Raw genomic sequence first — 16,517 nt, 5'->3', positions numbered from 1 at the left:
ACAACAGCAGCACTCAGAAATTAAGTCATGCCATTACATTTACCAAAACATAATTACCGCCTCCTACACAAACAATCAGCTCCAATTCAAACGCACTTACAGTATGGGGTGTGCTAAACATTAGGGCAAACATTAACCGGCTTTGTGTTTAATAACATAAAAGCAAAAAGCACAGAGAGGCTGCTCAGTCAAGCTGCTCGAACGCCAACACCAGCGAAGGAGAAAATATTTACAAATGCCTGAGAAGAATCTTTCACGTCTCATTATCAGACGACTTCTAAAAGTAAGAAAAATGTGTTAGAGTGATGGTTCAGGAGATAAAGTGGTGAATGTTGCCTTGGAGACTCTTAGAGAGAAAGGGTTCTTTCTCTCTAAGAGAAAGTCAAATATGTTAGGACTTTTTTTCTCAGTACCTTGGAAACAACTAGAAATAAGACAGAGAACTGAACCAGGTGAAGGAGTCGCTTCTGGTCTAAATGGTGAACCTTTCTAGTTCAGATGATATTCGTCTGGGTAATATGGTTCACTCTGAACCATTATTTAGTGAATGTTGGTCTTTGAACGAAAATCTGACCATTTCGCCTTCATAAGTCATTCAGTTTTATTTGAAAACATCACAAACTAGTAACATGGAATCAAAGTACATTAGAGTCTATTTTTGTCATATCTAAAGTTTTGTTCATCTATATTTGCCTTTTTGTGTTCCAATAGAAATAACTCTTAGCTGAGTGCTTCTGTGTTCAGTGGTGTTTCTTTCCTGAACAAAGCCATTAATAGCTATTAATACTGTTTCTTTTGAGCTCAGCTCCTGGATCAGAGCTTCTGCGTTCAGCCGAATCTCTTTCTTGGATAAAGAAATTGCTGGAGCAAAAGCCTCCATAAACTTTGTGTTATTTGTTTTTCTTTCCCATAGAAAATACCTGATCTGTGTTTGTCTGTTTCCTAAATAAGGTCACAAGTAGCAATTGATTGTATTTAATATTCGTGCTTATTTCACAAGGAAAGTGCTGCAGGTTCTGTGTATCTTTGCTTAGCTGAATTTCTTCACTTAATGAATTCATTAATATCAATCAGAGCCATTAACTCTGTACACTGGTTTTTCTTAAATTTGAAAGTAATGCCTTCTGTGCTTCAGTGAATTTCTTTTCCACATGATGCCATTAATGTTGTTACCAATAACTTGTCGTCTGTTTTTTTCTTCCCCGAAAGTACTGCTGGGCCAGCGCTACTGTGTTTAGCCATGTCTCTGCCCTGAATAAATCCACTTATAAATGTTACAGTAATTAACTCTTTGTATTTCTTTTCCATAGAAATGAAGGCATCAGTGGAGCTGCTTGTGCTTTACATTGTGTGATCTTTTCTTTCCTGTAGAAAATACCCCTGATCCCCAAATTTGGATTTAACTGTACTGGAATAACTTGGACTGATCTAAAAGGAATCTTCATAAAGCTGAATTTTAAATTATTGGACATAAATAGGAACTGTTTGTGAATTAGCACTGAATTTAAATTAATTAATGTATTTTTAAATATAACAGAACCATTTTAGTTATTGTGATCAGCCATAAAGTTATGACTTTAGGAGAGTACGGAGCAACACTGAGTACATGTTGAATAATTGGTGAAAAACTTGGTATATTACTGTCTTGCTGGAAAGATGTTACATGTTTGAAGACCAACATGTCAAACAGAGACAGAGCGGCAAGGACCAATCACAACTATCAACCTCAGCAGGAAACTATTACTAGATAAAACATTATTTCTTTAGAATGAGTCACATCACTCACATTTTATATGAAGTAATATTTCTTTGGACTCGTGTCATTAATGGATTGAGTTTAATTTTGTGTGAATGCCTTACATCTGATGTAACATGAGTTTGATTTGGTTTGTTTTGTTTTGGTTTATTTTGTTTTTTTGGTGTTACACCAGTCTGAATCACACTGGAAACAGCAGCAGCCGGAGTTCAGTCCAAGGATCAGACACTTGAACTTACAGGTTTGGCCAGATGGGGGCAGTGTGTCCACTGTATTGTACAATGTGCAGCAGTAGCTGTCCAGTGGAATCAATGTGATGAGAGTTTACAGTAATTGGCTCGGTGAACTCCTCTGATAGATCATCATCATGTTACACAGACATGACAAGACACACCCAGTATGCTTTAAATAGGCCGTTTCTCCTAAACAAGACGTGATTTATGTTTTTGTTAGACTAAATGGGTGTCTTTTTTTTTCAATTTTCATAATAAGTTCACTTATTCAAAGTCTGTGTGTATTCAGTTCACCATGAATACAGAAAGTAACAGAACTTTATATTAATTCATATTATTAAAATATAGTTGTTTGGGTTTAATAAATGCCTCTTTACTGTTCCTAATATGGTCAATTTCAATTTGTTTTCTTATAATTTAATTTTAAAAAAAATACAGTTTAGTAACATTTAGTTTTCATTCAACCCAGAGCAGGAACTAGAACCAACTTTTACTTCTCTTTTCTATTAGTTTACCCAGAGAAATTACTATTAGTTAATAAATTGTGGAGCACTTTTTGTTTTTCTTTTGTCATTTTGTTTGCATTTCCTCTAATTCGTGTAAAGCACTTTGAATTGCCTTGTTGCTGTGTGGTGCAGAATGTCAGAGGAATGCCCACTTATATTTCAAGTTTCATGAAGTACATGCAGGAAGTATTTGACCTCTGCTTCCTCATGACTCAAGCATATAATCATGTTTGAGTCATAACATATAACGTTCATAACTTTCATTCAAAGTGTTGAAAAAAATGACAGACTAATTTGGAGTCTTATGCAAACATTTTTAAGTCAAAAAGAGGATTTATGACAGAAGTATTTGGGTTAATGTGATGTGGCAGTCGGCTAAATGTTGTTGCAGCTGCTATAAAAAGATCCAGGTTTTCGTCTGTTTAGAGATTTCCTGTATCTGTGCACAAACAAGACGCATACATGATGAATTCTCCATGCCGGAGCGTGGTTGTCTGTCTTTTGTGTCTCTCTGTTGCCCTGGTAACCTCTCAAGGTAATACCCCATCAATCTGACCACAAAAAGGTGTATGAATCAGCCAGCAAGGATGAAGTGAGAACAATTACAAGTCTTTGTTGCAGAGAGAAGGGAATTCACAAAGCAGCGTGGTCACCTTCATTTTTTTGCAACAGTTTTGCACCAGAAATCTGCACTAAACACATGAATATGTAAACATTTCTTTGTCATCCCAGTTTATTTCGCAGAGTCACAACACAAACACAGTAAAAAAACAAATTCAATTAGCGAGTTTTCTTTTTATAAATGCAGGAAAAAAAATATTTCCTAATTATTTAAATATGGGGAACAGAATAGTGACAATCTTTCTGTCTACTTTCCGACCTAGAAGGACACTCAAACTTATATCTAACTCCTTCAAGCAGCTTTGTAAATTTGTCACAGACTCTTCAAACATTTTTAAACAGAATGCAACAAAAACTTAAGCACTTGGAGCATCTCTGCTTCCCCAGTCATCTTCTGTGCAGGTGAAGTCCAATTACATTATCATTTCTAAAGCACCTTGAGATAATATTTATTGGGAATTAGTGCTACTTTAACTACACCGTTAATCCTAATTTACGGTAAAATACCGGCGGCTGTGGTCGCCAGAATTTTACCATATAAATCAGTATTTATCAGTATTTACACGAAACCAAACAAACCAAATCTCAAGAAGAAGAAAAAAAAACAGTTACAGCAAAATGTAGGCTTATTTCGTGTGACTGAGGTCAAACTCTTGTGTTCACAGCCAAATGGATTTTAAAAATAAACTGGAGGACGAGTTAAAAGGAAATAAATGGTATAAAAAAAATCTAATGTGGCAACAATTCATCCAGAAGCGTATAACTACAGGTACGTAAATTAGGAGTTTCTTTTTTCCCACCCTGTTTTTTACAGTGTAAGCTTAATTAAACGTGTTTAAATAACTGACATCCATTTTGACCCGTCTGGAGAACCTTTGGTTGTATTTATAAATAATCTAATGCTGCAGTTGCTTTACTTGTTACAGTTTAATGCATAATCAAAAGAAAATCGATATGGATCGCCTTCAATTTATCAGAGTGTTTAATTCACGTCTCCATTTATTGTCCAGCAGACATCTGCTCAGCAGAGTAAAAAAGGCTGAACTCATTACACTAATGGTCCGATGCGCACCGGGCGTCTCTGGACGTTACCTTATTATACCTGGTGGCCCCCGGGCGGATCCTCATTTATAATTCACAGCAGAAACAAAAATCAGTCTAACATCTTAAAATCAACCTTTCTATCTGATCCTCCAACTCTCAGTGCAGATCAAACCGCGGCAGCCCTTGAAAAGGCTGTTGTGACAGCTGCAGAGCTAAAAATCACATCTCCCGGGAGACAATACCGCATTGTGATCGTGACTGCGCTACGGCAAAACATCGCTCTCATTCAAAAGAGTCAAAAGCTGCGGGAACAATTACGATCCTGCTGGTTTAAAAGGTAACATGGCTGCCTTTCATTCTTCTCTTTGTTTACAGGTTATGACAAGCAGTTTGTGATATTATTGACTGACAACTAAATCCAGCACTAGTTTCAAAACTCCTGCATCATGTATCATGTAGTCATAGTTATTTCAATTCAATAAAATAGGCTTGCATAATAAACCTAATGTTTCAATAAGTACGTTTCTTTCAGCAATTCAACAAAAAACTCACTTACTTTTTAAAGTTTTCATGATTCTGTCATAGGAACAGCTATAAAAATGTAATTTAATACAATAAAAAAGCAATTTTCATTACAGAAATGTAAGCCTATAAAATCTACAGTCTGATGGCGGTTTTGATATATTTTATCGATGCTTTGGAAAAAATAACAGGAAAAGAGGTTGGGAAATAAAATGTAGCGTTCTATTCAAGCCCTCATTGTAACCAATGTTGTAACCCTAACATTGGTTACAAGAATGTGTAACCATTAGAAGCAAGTATAAAACCTCAATTATTAACTCATTCGTTTTAATTCATTACTTTACTTATTTTCAAAGAATAAAGAAAAGAAGAAAGTACATTTAAAGATGTAATACTTTTCTTGAAAAATAAATAAATAATGCATCACGAATCAGTTGAACTGTTCAGATATGTATTAACTTTTATTATTATTACTACTTACTTAATTACTATTGATATGATTTAGCGTTGGTCTCCTTTATTACAAAAAAACAAAAAAAACAATTCAAACACTCCAGAAATAAACGTGGCATGGACCAGATGGATAACATTTCTAAACCACAGATGGAAATAATGTCAGAAACGTCTTATCATGGTGTTGCTTTAAAGTCCTCTTCTGACACAAAAGTACATTTTGTAAATCACTTGAAGTCCAGTGTGAAGTTTCCATAGTCACTGATGATTTGGGATCCCATATCAGCTGCATGTGTTGGTTCATAATGCTTTATAAAGTCCAATCTAACCAGAACACTTCAGAATATTTCACGCTCGTCTCTTTTTGATGATAACAATGACATTACTGAAATAAAGCGGTTAAATCAAAACTCACATTTCCACCACTTATCTACTTGTCTTCTCTTTCAACTGTGCGAGCAACTCCACAAATAGATCTCTGTTAACTTAATCTAACATTTTTATCTTCAGTCCATTTATATAATCTTTCATGCACATCGCTGAGCAGACACTTTCTTCGTTTTCAGTTTTACATAAAATCAACTTTTTTTAAACTTTACATCGTGTTATAATGTTATTCCCTCATCAAAAACACACCTGTAGTCTTGCCTTGATTCTTTCATGCATCTTTGAGAAATCCTTTAGTCTCCATGGCAACCATTCAGCTGCGCAACAGGCCTGGGTGGATCCAGCACCGCTGTTCGAGGCGCAGCTCCTCCTCTGAGCTGCAGCTTCCAAGCTTCCTCCTCACAGAGCAGCGACTCCTCCACTCAGCTCCTTCAGACTAGCAGCAGCAATTAGCAAACACCTGTTGGAGCTGCATATCTTCTGAGCTCATTATACGAGATACTTCTTAGTGCAACTCTGGTAGAAACATTACTAAAGGGTTAACAGAGGAGCCATGTCATAAAGAGTAGGAGTTCTTAAAGAAACAGAAGCAAAATTTTAATTACAAGTTAAAATGGATTTTATGTCATATTTGATGTCTATAGTATTTTTCATATAAACTGAAATTAACATATTGACTTGATTGTGCTATAAAATGGCACCATGTGCCTGGAAAACACACTGATGCTGTCCCTTAAAGATGATCCCATTTATAACTTTTTTTAATAAGGAAATCAGTCAAGAGCTGGAGTGATGCTTCACTAGTTCTTGTGAAATTAATTGGCACATTTTGCTGCATCATTTCTTTGCTTCCAACATTTATTTTATTTTATTTTTTTGGCTGATCATGTTTCCTTACCCCACATTGACCAGATTTAATCAGACTCATGGAGCACATGACGTCCATGCTCCTGAAGCTGAAATCTCATCAGGCTCTGCATGCTCCTCACGTCTCATTTTAATGACTGCTGCAGGTTGTGCACAGCGTCTTTGTCCTGACCTTCTGCACAGCTATGGCAGGAGGGAAAAAAAGTCTTAGATTTTAAACGATAAAATCAAACAATTTAATTACAAATTCAAAAGGATGTAATAATCCTTGGTGATTAATTTTAAAGAGCTGGACATAAATTTAAGGTTTTGCCTAAGGGAAACAGCTTGTACTTGATTTTTGTGGTCGTTTTAGTTCATGTGATGAAAACTCACTGCCACCCATAAAAATGCTCTGATATCTTGTGACTATCAGTTGATGGTGCTGCATCTAAGCAGATTTTCTCATGCACAAGTGGAACATTTTTTTCTTACCCTGCTCCTTTCTACAACACTCTAGTCTGATAAATGTCATTTCACCCTGCAAGTGATGTGACTGAGACATTAGAGAGGAGCGGAGGAGAGAGGAGCCCCGGCCCCTCCCCTGCTGTTCACGCCCCTCGGATCGGATAGCAGCCGGCTGCATTTCTCCCCCAGGAGGTCTGGTGTGCTCGGTAAACCCCGCTCTTCTCCGTGGTGCCGGACTGACGGATGAGACTGCTGATCCCCGCTGCTCACTGCTGGAGAGGAAGAGGATGAGCCCGTCCTGTAGCACAGACTCCTGATCACACCGGCTGAAGGTAAAGGAGCACGGCACCCTCCGTCCAACGGGACAAATGTTTATTGCTCTGCAGGGAAAACTGAAAGGACAGTGAGCCGGAGTAAACTGCATGTCATAATCTTATTTTTTCATTTGACACGATGATAAACTTGTAATTTTAATCATTATTTGTGTGTTGGTGATTTGATTTTTGCAGACTATGCACAACTTTTTTTTTGTTGTCGCTCCACCACTGCACCACTTTGCTTCACAATAACTCATAGTGAAGTGGCATCTCTTCCTTTGTTTTGGTAAAAAATCTTTCACAAAAAAAAAAAATGCATTGAAAAACTATTTACGCTTTTCATCTTACAATCATTACAAACTTCAATGTTTTGTATAAGCATTTTATGTGATAGACCAATGGAAACTATTTGAAAATGATAGCTTTCAAACTTTTCAGCAAATAAAATGTTTGCAACAAGTACATCCTGTGGCATGTACTTGAATTCAGCCTCCATGAGGTTATAGAACCAACATTGACTAAAATATTGATTTACTCAAGATATTTGGACTGTGATCATATGAGGGGAGGTTTTTCTATTTCATGTCCTGCTGAGACAGGAGATCTAATCAATTCACAACCTTTTCTGAATCGATAAGAAGTTGGAAAAAAAATGTATTGCAATGTATTAATGAATCTAAATTTTTACCCACACATACTAGAATGTGGCTGAGTAGGCCCAAACAACTTTGTGCTAGCTTTTTACCAACACTGCCTCCTTTCCACTCATTGTGATTTTTCTACAAAGTTTAATTCTTTCCAAACCGTGTTTCTGAATTGAATCATGTTGAGATGAAGCTCTGGGACGTTCTTCCAAACTGATCGGCATTTCGGATGTTTTCATCCTAAATTTGTCCTCTGTTTGTCAAAACATCCAGTCAGTTAGTGTGCTCCTGCATATTAATGAGCAAATTTGACGCTATTCGGGAAGAGCTTCATCAGAGTGTCAATTATAAAAAATATTTGAAGACCATAATTCTCCAGCAGTTTCCTTCTGCTCCAGAATTATCCTCAAGTTTGTGTTGGTTCATCACATTATATCCCAGTGCAACAATCTGAACGTGGCTTTTGTAATAATTGTTGTTTGTTTTGTGTCTTTACAGCCTCCAGAATCCGATCTGGACCCTGGGACGCCGCAATCAGGATCTTGCAGAAAGAATCTCAACATGATGTCAAAAAGATGCTTCATCCTATTTCTGCTTCCAGCTTTAGTGCTTCCTGTGGTTAGAGCTAATAGGCTGCTAAAAAGGAAGCCTCAGGACCACCGCAAGCTTTGTGTGTGTGCTAGTGACATCATCAGCTGCTCTAATGTGAGTCTAACCAACGCCACCTTCGATCTTCCTCGGCACACTGTAGTCCTGGACCTCAGCTTCAACTCCATCACTCAACTCCGTGCTACATGGACGTCGACTGATCTCAGCCAGCTGCAGACGTTGCTGCTGAACAACAACAACCTCACCTTCCTCTCCTCCGAGGCCTTCGTGCACACGACAAGGCTACGCTACCTGGACCTCTCCAGCAATCGCCTGACCCTCCTGGACGAGATCATCTTTGAGCCGCTGGAAGAACTGGAGATACTTCTGCTGTTCAACAACTGCATATCTCAAATCGACCGCTTTGCCTTCCACACCATGGTCGCTCTGCAGAAGCTCTACTTGAGCCACAATCAGATCTCACGCTTCCCTGTGGAGGTGCTGAAGGAGCGGAGCAAGGAGTACTCTCCTTTCAAGCTGCTGGATGTTTCCTCTAACAGGATTAAAGTTCTTCCGGTGAAGGAGCTTCGGGCCATGCGCGCCTGGCTCAAGAACGGCGTCTACTTCCACAACAACACTCTGACCTGCAGCTGCGAGCTGCATGACCTGGTGGCCTACTGGCACCTCCGGAAGCTAAGCTCTGTGTCTGACTTTGCAGACAGCCACACATGTAACATGACAGGTAAACAGAGTGAAAAAATCCTGAAGCTGAACTGCAGTGAAGTCAAGATCCTGAAGAAAGAAGGCTACTTGGAGGAGAAATTGGTTCTCGACTGCGACACCAGACAGAAGTACATGGCGAAGAGATGGGTGCTGCCTGGAAACATATCAGCGAACAGCACCGCCGTCTTGAACGGTAACTTCCTCAACATCGGGCCGCTGAAGGTGGAAGACTCCGGGGTTTACACCTGCTACGCCACCAACAAATCCCTCAGCGACACACTCCACATTACTGTGGTGGTGTTCAACTCCACCAAGAGGGGCGGGTTGGAAGATCTGAAAACAGCATACACCACACTGGGAGCGTGTGTGGTCAGTATGGTTTTGATCCTGGTCTACCTCTACGTCACACCCCGCTACTGCAGTTTCTGCTCAGGTGGGAACACGGAGAAGGACGACACCGGGGAAAGCCTCCACTCCTCCACGGTGAGCCTCCCTCTGGCGCACGGAGAGCGGGGAGCGGAGGCTGCAGGATTCGCCTTCAGGCACGGGGACGTGCAGGAAAGTAAGAACGGGAGACTGAATCCAATAGGCGAGGACGACTAGCAGACACCGAGGGACAGAGAGGCCTGAGGCGGCATCTGCCAGCTCCGATGTTCCTGTGGTGGGAAAAACAAAATCAATGCACTGCAGAAACACCAAAAAAGTATTTCTGGTCCAGTTTATTGAGAAAATATCTTAGAACACTTGAAACAAGACGAAACTAACGCAAAAGTAACTTTTCAGCAAGACATAGGAGCCTGATTTAAGTCAATAGTTACTTGATGTTGATAAAAAAAGTATTAGTTATAAGTGAAATTACCTGCCAGTGGAAGGAAACATTTTCTCCACATTTAAAATGGGGAAATGTCTTGTTCCACTGTCTTGTACAACTGCGGTTAACAATTATTTTAGCAATCAATTATAATCGATAATCTTGACTACGATAGATTAGGTTTTCTTTCAGCATTTTTTGAAGGTGTTTTAGTTTGAGAATTGGTTTATTTCGCAAAAATTGCAATGAAAACACATTTTTCCCACGTCACGCGAGTCACGTGATCATAATGATAGATTAATTAATCAATTAATCAGACTAAAAAACTAGCCCATTCTGATTTTCATTTAATACGTTTTATACAATATTACACTTTAAAATACATAATAAATCCAATAAATAGATTTATTTTAAATAAATAGCTAAAACTATCCCACCCGAGGAGTTGTAAGTAGAACTAATACAGTTTTATTATATTATTATTATCTAAAATGTATATATTTTTGCAAAGTTTTAGCTTTATTACTGCTCTGACTGAGTTATTCTTTCAGCAAAATGGCCCATGTTGAATCTGTATGCTCCAGTTAATTATTAATTACGTGATTAATTAGTTAATAATTACTAAATTAGTTGACAATTATTTTAATCATCAACTACTCATAATTTATCCAATTAATTGTTTCAGTCCTACCGTCTTGTTACACTTGCTGATTATTTCACTTAACTAGTACTTATTTACTTAAAACAAGCTCCTATACATCGTTGAAAAACTATTTGTTAGTTAGTTTCGTCTTATTTCAAGTGCTAAAATGTCTGTACTAGAAACTGGACCGTATGCTAATGGGTTAGAGCAGAGAAGTGTCAAGAAAAAAACCAGTATATGTGAGGAGGAACAAAAGCATCATCACTTTGAAATCCCAGGACATCTTACAGTCTAACCTGCTGGCTTCAGTCAGAAAACTGAAATTTAGCTTTCAATGATTCTTTCAGAAAGATAATGATCCAAGAACATGTGATCAACACAGAAACCGTCCACCAGACACAGAATCCAGACGTGAGACCTTTAGAGTGAAGTGTGGCAAAGCCGATTTTACTTTAATGTTATTCACACATATTTGCCAAGAAGTGTGGATGACACTGTATGTAGCTTTAATAAAAATCCTTTACAAATGCCTGAAATCTCTCATAAAACAAGTATATTTGCTGTGCACTTAAGAACATGAGCATCTGAGTTACTGTTTGCATTTGTAATGGAAGTGCTTGAAATGCTTTTAGGACCACAAACACTGAGAAACACAAGTCACTGATTGACAAACCGCATGAGAACAAATGGCATCCAGTGGCAGCAAAGAAAGGAGAGATCTCATCCTGTGCAGCTCTCAGTGCTGAAACTGAGATGCTCATATTATGCAAAACAGGCAACGCTTAATTATCAGCATTAGCAGTTCAGATTTGATGCATTATGTTGCATTCCTGTTGCTTTGTTTCATTCTTCACAATATATGCTGTTTCTTATGCAAATTAACTAACTTGATTAATGTTATCATATATGAGTGTGATTAAATCTTAAATATTAATGTGTCTCTTTTTCACTGACAGTGGCCTTTGCTTTTGTGAAGCACATATTGAACATATATTTTTTTTAAGTTTCAGTGAATTGACTTGTGCAACAGGAGCATTACTGATTGTGCTTATTTTGTTTTATTAAAGATGGATGTAATTCACTGAAGTTGACAACTTGTTTCATTTAAAACAAAAGGAGAACTAAGATTAACTATGAGGGCACGCAGAAATAATCAATTTAAAAAACTGACTTTTCTGTCAAAATTTGCTGAATTAAACTTTAGTCAGTTTATTTTATATGTTCTTTAAAACTGATCTTGATTACATTCAGTATTTTTGAAGGTGTTTTATTTTAAGAATTGGTTTATTTTGCAAAACGTGCAACAAAAACACGTTTTTCCCACGTCACACGCGTCATGTGATCAGCAACCAGAGTTACTACTGGCGGGAAGGACGGAGGAGACGACAGGAAGTGGTAGAAGGATCATGACAAGGCACGTTTTTTTTAATAACTCATCACATGATCAAACTTATTCACGTGATTTTAGTTACATTTGTTGTTTAATGGAAACACCGCAACAGCAAAAATGTTGTTTTTTTTTTTTTTAACATTATCGGAAAATCAACAAAATTTTGCTTACGGTCGTCATGGAAACACAACTACTGTTCTGCGTTTCTGGATTAAGAGCCGTCATTTGATCCAGGTGTGAATACTAAAAAAAATATGCAGCTCTTTGATGATTAAAGAGCTTCAACAACAGCCAGAAACTGTGTATGTATAAGCAAAGTATTCATCCACGGAAACGTTTTCAGCCATTACTCTCAGAAATATGAGCAGATTATTCAAAGCATAACTTCTTTCCATGTCAGTGTAGTTAGATTTATTTCAGTGTGATTTTCTGGCTGGACAACACAAATGTAGCTCTTACATCCTTGGTAGTTCATTGCTCCCTGAAGGCCTCCAGGGGAAAACAACTGAAAGTGAGTTCCATCCACTGAATGCTTTGGGCCATTAGTGGCCAGCCCTGAGCAAATAATCCAATCCAGGCAGCCAGGACTCTCATAAACACGGTCAGAAATAGCAGCTAGCCAGCCGCCAACACACACACCTCGTGGCTCAGTGACACAGCCAAAAACTGAATACAAACCCTGCTCATTTTTCAAAATACGTCTTGATTATTGAATTAGATTCACATTTCTAATTCATAGAAATATTCAAGATATTTTGCTTCAGATAACATACTTTAACTGTCAATCGAATACAAATAAAACTCTACTCACTATGATGCTTTTATGAATACTTGCTACATTTGCATCAGATTTACCAAATTAAACTTATGGAGTTTAAGTTCCTAAAACATTTTAAGCATTGTCTGAAAAAAGTGTGTATGTTGTGATCTCAAGTCTTAAGTTAAATTCATTACTTAAGTTTAAATCATTTGTATCAATACTGTAGTCTGGACAGCTAAACCATAGGGACCATATCACCTGCTTTATATTACTCAGGTTTTCCTTTTTTCCTGCTTTTCCTGGTCCATCAGCCTAACATCACTCGACCTCTGAAGGTCTGCTGCAGTCTGTGGCACCAAGCCATGAGCTGCAGATCCTTTAAGCTGCTGTGAAAGTTGCAGGGTGGTGCTTTCATGCACTGGGCTTTTCTGCCCAGCCAATACGCATAGATGCTGGAGTGGAGTGAAGTCTGATAAATTTAGACGCCCTGAATTTGCTGTTCTTCTTAAATTTATCCTTTAGTCATTTATTCTGTGTACCTGGATGTTGCAGTATGCTGAAAGAAGCCAGCACTAAAAGCCCTTCTAAGAAGTGTTCAATAAATTCTTACATCGGTTCTAAAACATCAAAAAAAAATAAACAAAACAGTTTTTACATTGCCTATGCCGAAACACTTCCTCCAATAACTTACTTTCCTCCAAAAGTGCATCCTTTATCCAACTAAGCAGGACTGTTTTTTCTTGTAAAAAGGTAATGACTAACTTTTTTTCACATAACTATTTCACTTCCACAGTAATTAGCATCTAATCTTGTGTAACACTTCTTACCTGCTTTTTACTTCAATACTAAAATGCATAAGGCTACACCTGTTTTTGTTTGATTGCTTTAATAATTTCTCAAAACATTACTAGTTGCATAGTTTACATAATCTCAGTAACTAATCCAAGAGGAGCTTGATTGGATATGATATAGAGAACAAAAATCTCATTTTACCCTCAACTGAACAGAGAGAAAATGTCTTAAAACTGTTAGCCAGCGATAGCGCTGGCAGCTGGTTAGCCCAGCTAGCATATAAACCAGGGGCGGAGCTATAGAGGGGGCTGAGGGTGCGTTTGCCCCCCGTCCCCGAACCGGGCCGGATGGGGGCCCGGGTCTGGAGGTGCCAGGGCGGGAGGAATGGTTTCAAGTCGCTTAAATGTCTGATTATAGACGGAAAAAGTACGCCCTCACCTGTTGAGAAAGGTGTATTTAATGCTAAAGTCAACAGTTTCGTTCAATAGCATAGCTAATTAGCATTAGCTATGCTAATGCTAATTAGCATTAGCTATGCTAATTAGCTACTAGTTTAGGCTGTAATTTTGGAAATATATCTTTAATAAGACACTTGACAATGAAACACTTCAGTGAGTCTGAGTCAGATTATATTATGCCTTTTATTTGCAAGCTGTAGAAAACAGATTTCACAATTAAATTGCTATGTTCAAACTACGACTTTGATGAGTCATCACTAGTGAACACATCTCTTCTGTTTATTGATGATTACTTCTTAGCATTTCAGTTTGATATTTCAGACAAAAGAAGATAAACCAGTGATGCTGCATTTGTTGTGGATCTTGTCTTGACTGTTTGAGCCAGTCAGGCTTCCATTAGTGTGCTGGCTTCATGTTTCTGTATTACAGTAGTCAGTCTTGCCCAGTTCAGCCTGAAATACGAGACACACAGATTACTAGAGCGGAAACTGGGAGTCGTATTTGTTGCCCCTTGAAACGTACTCACTTCTGGCAACATTTCACTTCTGCTGGGCTTTTACCCTTATTTGGACTGTTGATCATAATATCGAATCGTGCAAGCTTCTGTTTCTCTTACAGCTCGACTCAAATAGTGATTTGAGTCCCTAATGTTCGACATTATATAAATGCTTCCTTTCATGCTGAACTTAGAAGAGCTAAAAACACTGCTGCATATTTGTGAAGAGGTTAAATATAAGCTCATTTTTCACTACAGTTGTCATTTAGACAGGACAATGTGAAACATCTCCTTGCTGCTCGGGTGGATGAATGATTGATGTGGTCAACAACCAGGATGTTCCTCATGTTACTGTTTAATGCATGCAAAATCAGCCAGCTGTGTAGGAGAACAGTACAATAATAAATAACGAATGCAGTAAATATATTGGAAACTAATAGAAATATTTATAGAAGGTGTTTAACCTTGGGTTGAAAAGAGATGAATGCTGCCCATTTTTAGAAATGAAGTTAAAGATTATTATTAGAACAAATGCAGCTGCCTTAAAATAAAAATAAAAAAAATCCCAGATGGCATCAGTGTAAGACGGCGCCTGTTGACAGTGAATGGTTGTGTTTCAAGGGCTGAATTCAGAGTGAGATGACTCATCTTCTCCTCGGGCCCCTCCCTGGAGATTCACATGAATGATGAAGTGACTGTGCAGTGCATCAAAATGCAGCTCAGGGCCTCTTCTGCCATCTAGTGGCCACAAACAAAACACCCTGTTATCTTCGCTAACCCAATCAATCACCCGACTGTTGAGTTTTTGTTTTGTTTTTTACCCAGATGAGCAGGAGAAATAACACCACACTAGATGCTTTATGTCTTACAGAAATATGAATGCTTTCGCATTTTGTCACATTACAGCCACTGCAAGGACACACAATTTTACCAATTAGTTTTGGTCTAGTTTTTAGTGCACTTGAAAACAACAAAACTGAAAAGTGACTTTTCAGCACAATACAGGGTCAATTAAAACTCAGAGGTCCAGTTACTAAATGTTCCTCCTAGTCAGAAAGAAAGTCTTAGTTCCGTCTTTTATTGTCTTTCCTGTCAGTATATTCACATTTTCACTGTTAATTTGCACTTTACAGTGAACACCTGTCTATTTTACTACGAAACTAGTCTTGAACAAATTAATGTAAGACCTTAGAATAAAATACATCTTAAAAGTGCAAACAGAACCTCAAGTAAAAATAAAAGTTAACACCTTTTGAAAACGATAAATTATAAGTGTCTCTTTTATGGGAAAAATCACAAATAGAGCAAGCAAACATTTGTCTTTTTTTTCCTGCTTAAAGAGGTGTCCAACCTGTAAAAAAATTAGAGTTCAAATAAAACGGGTCATGATCTTGACAAAATAAACAGTGGTGTCTCTGCTTGCTCTGCACCTAAGCTATCTATTGCTGTAAAAATACTCCATGAAAATGATCTATTTTGGTAAATGTATCCGCTTGGGTTCGGGTCCAGACAGAGCCGTCACTCTGTTCGAGTTTGGGATGCCAGTTAATTCCTAATATTAATGAAAAGATACAAGCTATAAGTGAAATAACCTGCCAGTGGAACAAGACATTTTTTTCAGTTTTATAACTTATGGTATAGCCATTATAAGTTATATAACATAATATGGGCAGATTATGAGTGCACAAACCTCGACAATTTTTTTGGGGGGTGGCATTTTAAGTGAAAGGAAGTAAAACTGGAAGGAAAAAGTAGGGAATCTCAATACCAGGCTAAGACTTTAGTAATGTTGGACTTCACCTATATGAGATGTAACTTTTGTTCTCCTGTTGTAGACATGAACTTGTGGGTACAGAGATGTTTGTAGTAACTAACTGGTAGTGAAACTTGTAGCTTCTAGTGACAGATATCGGTCTGAGTAACACGTTTTATTTCCCAAACACAAGTGTAATTTATTAGCATTCGAGGTAAATAAAGTGGAATTCTGGAATAAAAACTGTTCAAGAGGCTCAGAAATAATTGAGACTGAGGTGGAGTTTCAGTTTCTAGATGCACAAAA

General features: G+C 37.9%; 1 protein-coding gene across 1 annotated transcript; it reads left to right on the top strand.

Annotated features, from left to right (window-relative positions):
* Nucleotides 1–4,642: 4,642 nt before the first annotated feature.
* Nucleotides 4,643–11,643, top strand: LOC103465196 (amphoterin-induced protein 1-like). Its single transcript, XM_017304822.2, has 2 exons — nt 4,643–7,168; nt 8,296–11,643. Exon 2 carries the CDS (start codon nt 8,359–8,361, stop codon nt 9,709–9,711), a length of 1,353 nt encoding a protein of 450 aa, XP_017160311.1. The 5' UTR covers nt 4,643–7,168; nt 8,296–8,358; the 3' UTR covers nt 9,712–11,643.
* Nucleotides 11,644–16,517: the final 4,874 nt, after the last annotated feature.

The sequence above is a fragment of the Poecilia reticulata genome, chromosome 5, assembly GCF_904066995.2.
Source record: "Poecilia reticulata chromosome 5, P_reticulata-male-v2, whole genome shotgun sequence".
NCBI lineage: Eukaryota > Metazoa > Chordata > Actinopteri > Cyprinodontiformes > Poeciliidae > Poecilia > Poecilia reticulata.
Note: the sequence above shows the minus strand (reverse complement) of the source record. Positions and strands in the feature narration are given on the sequence as shown.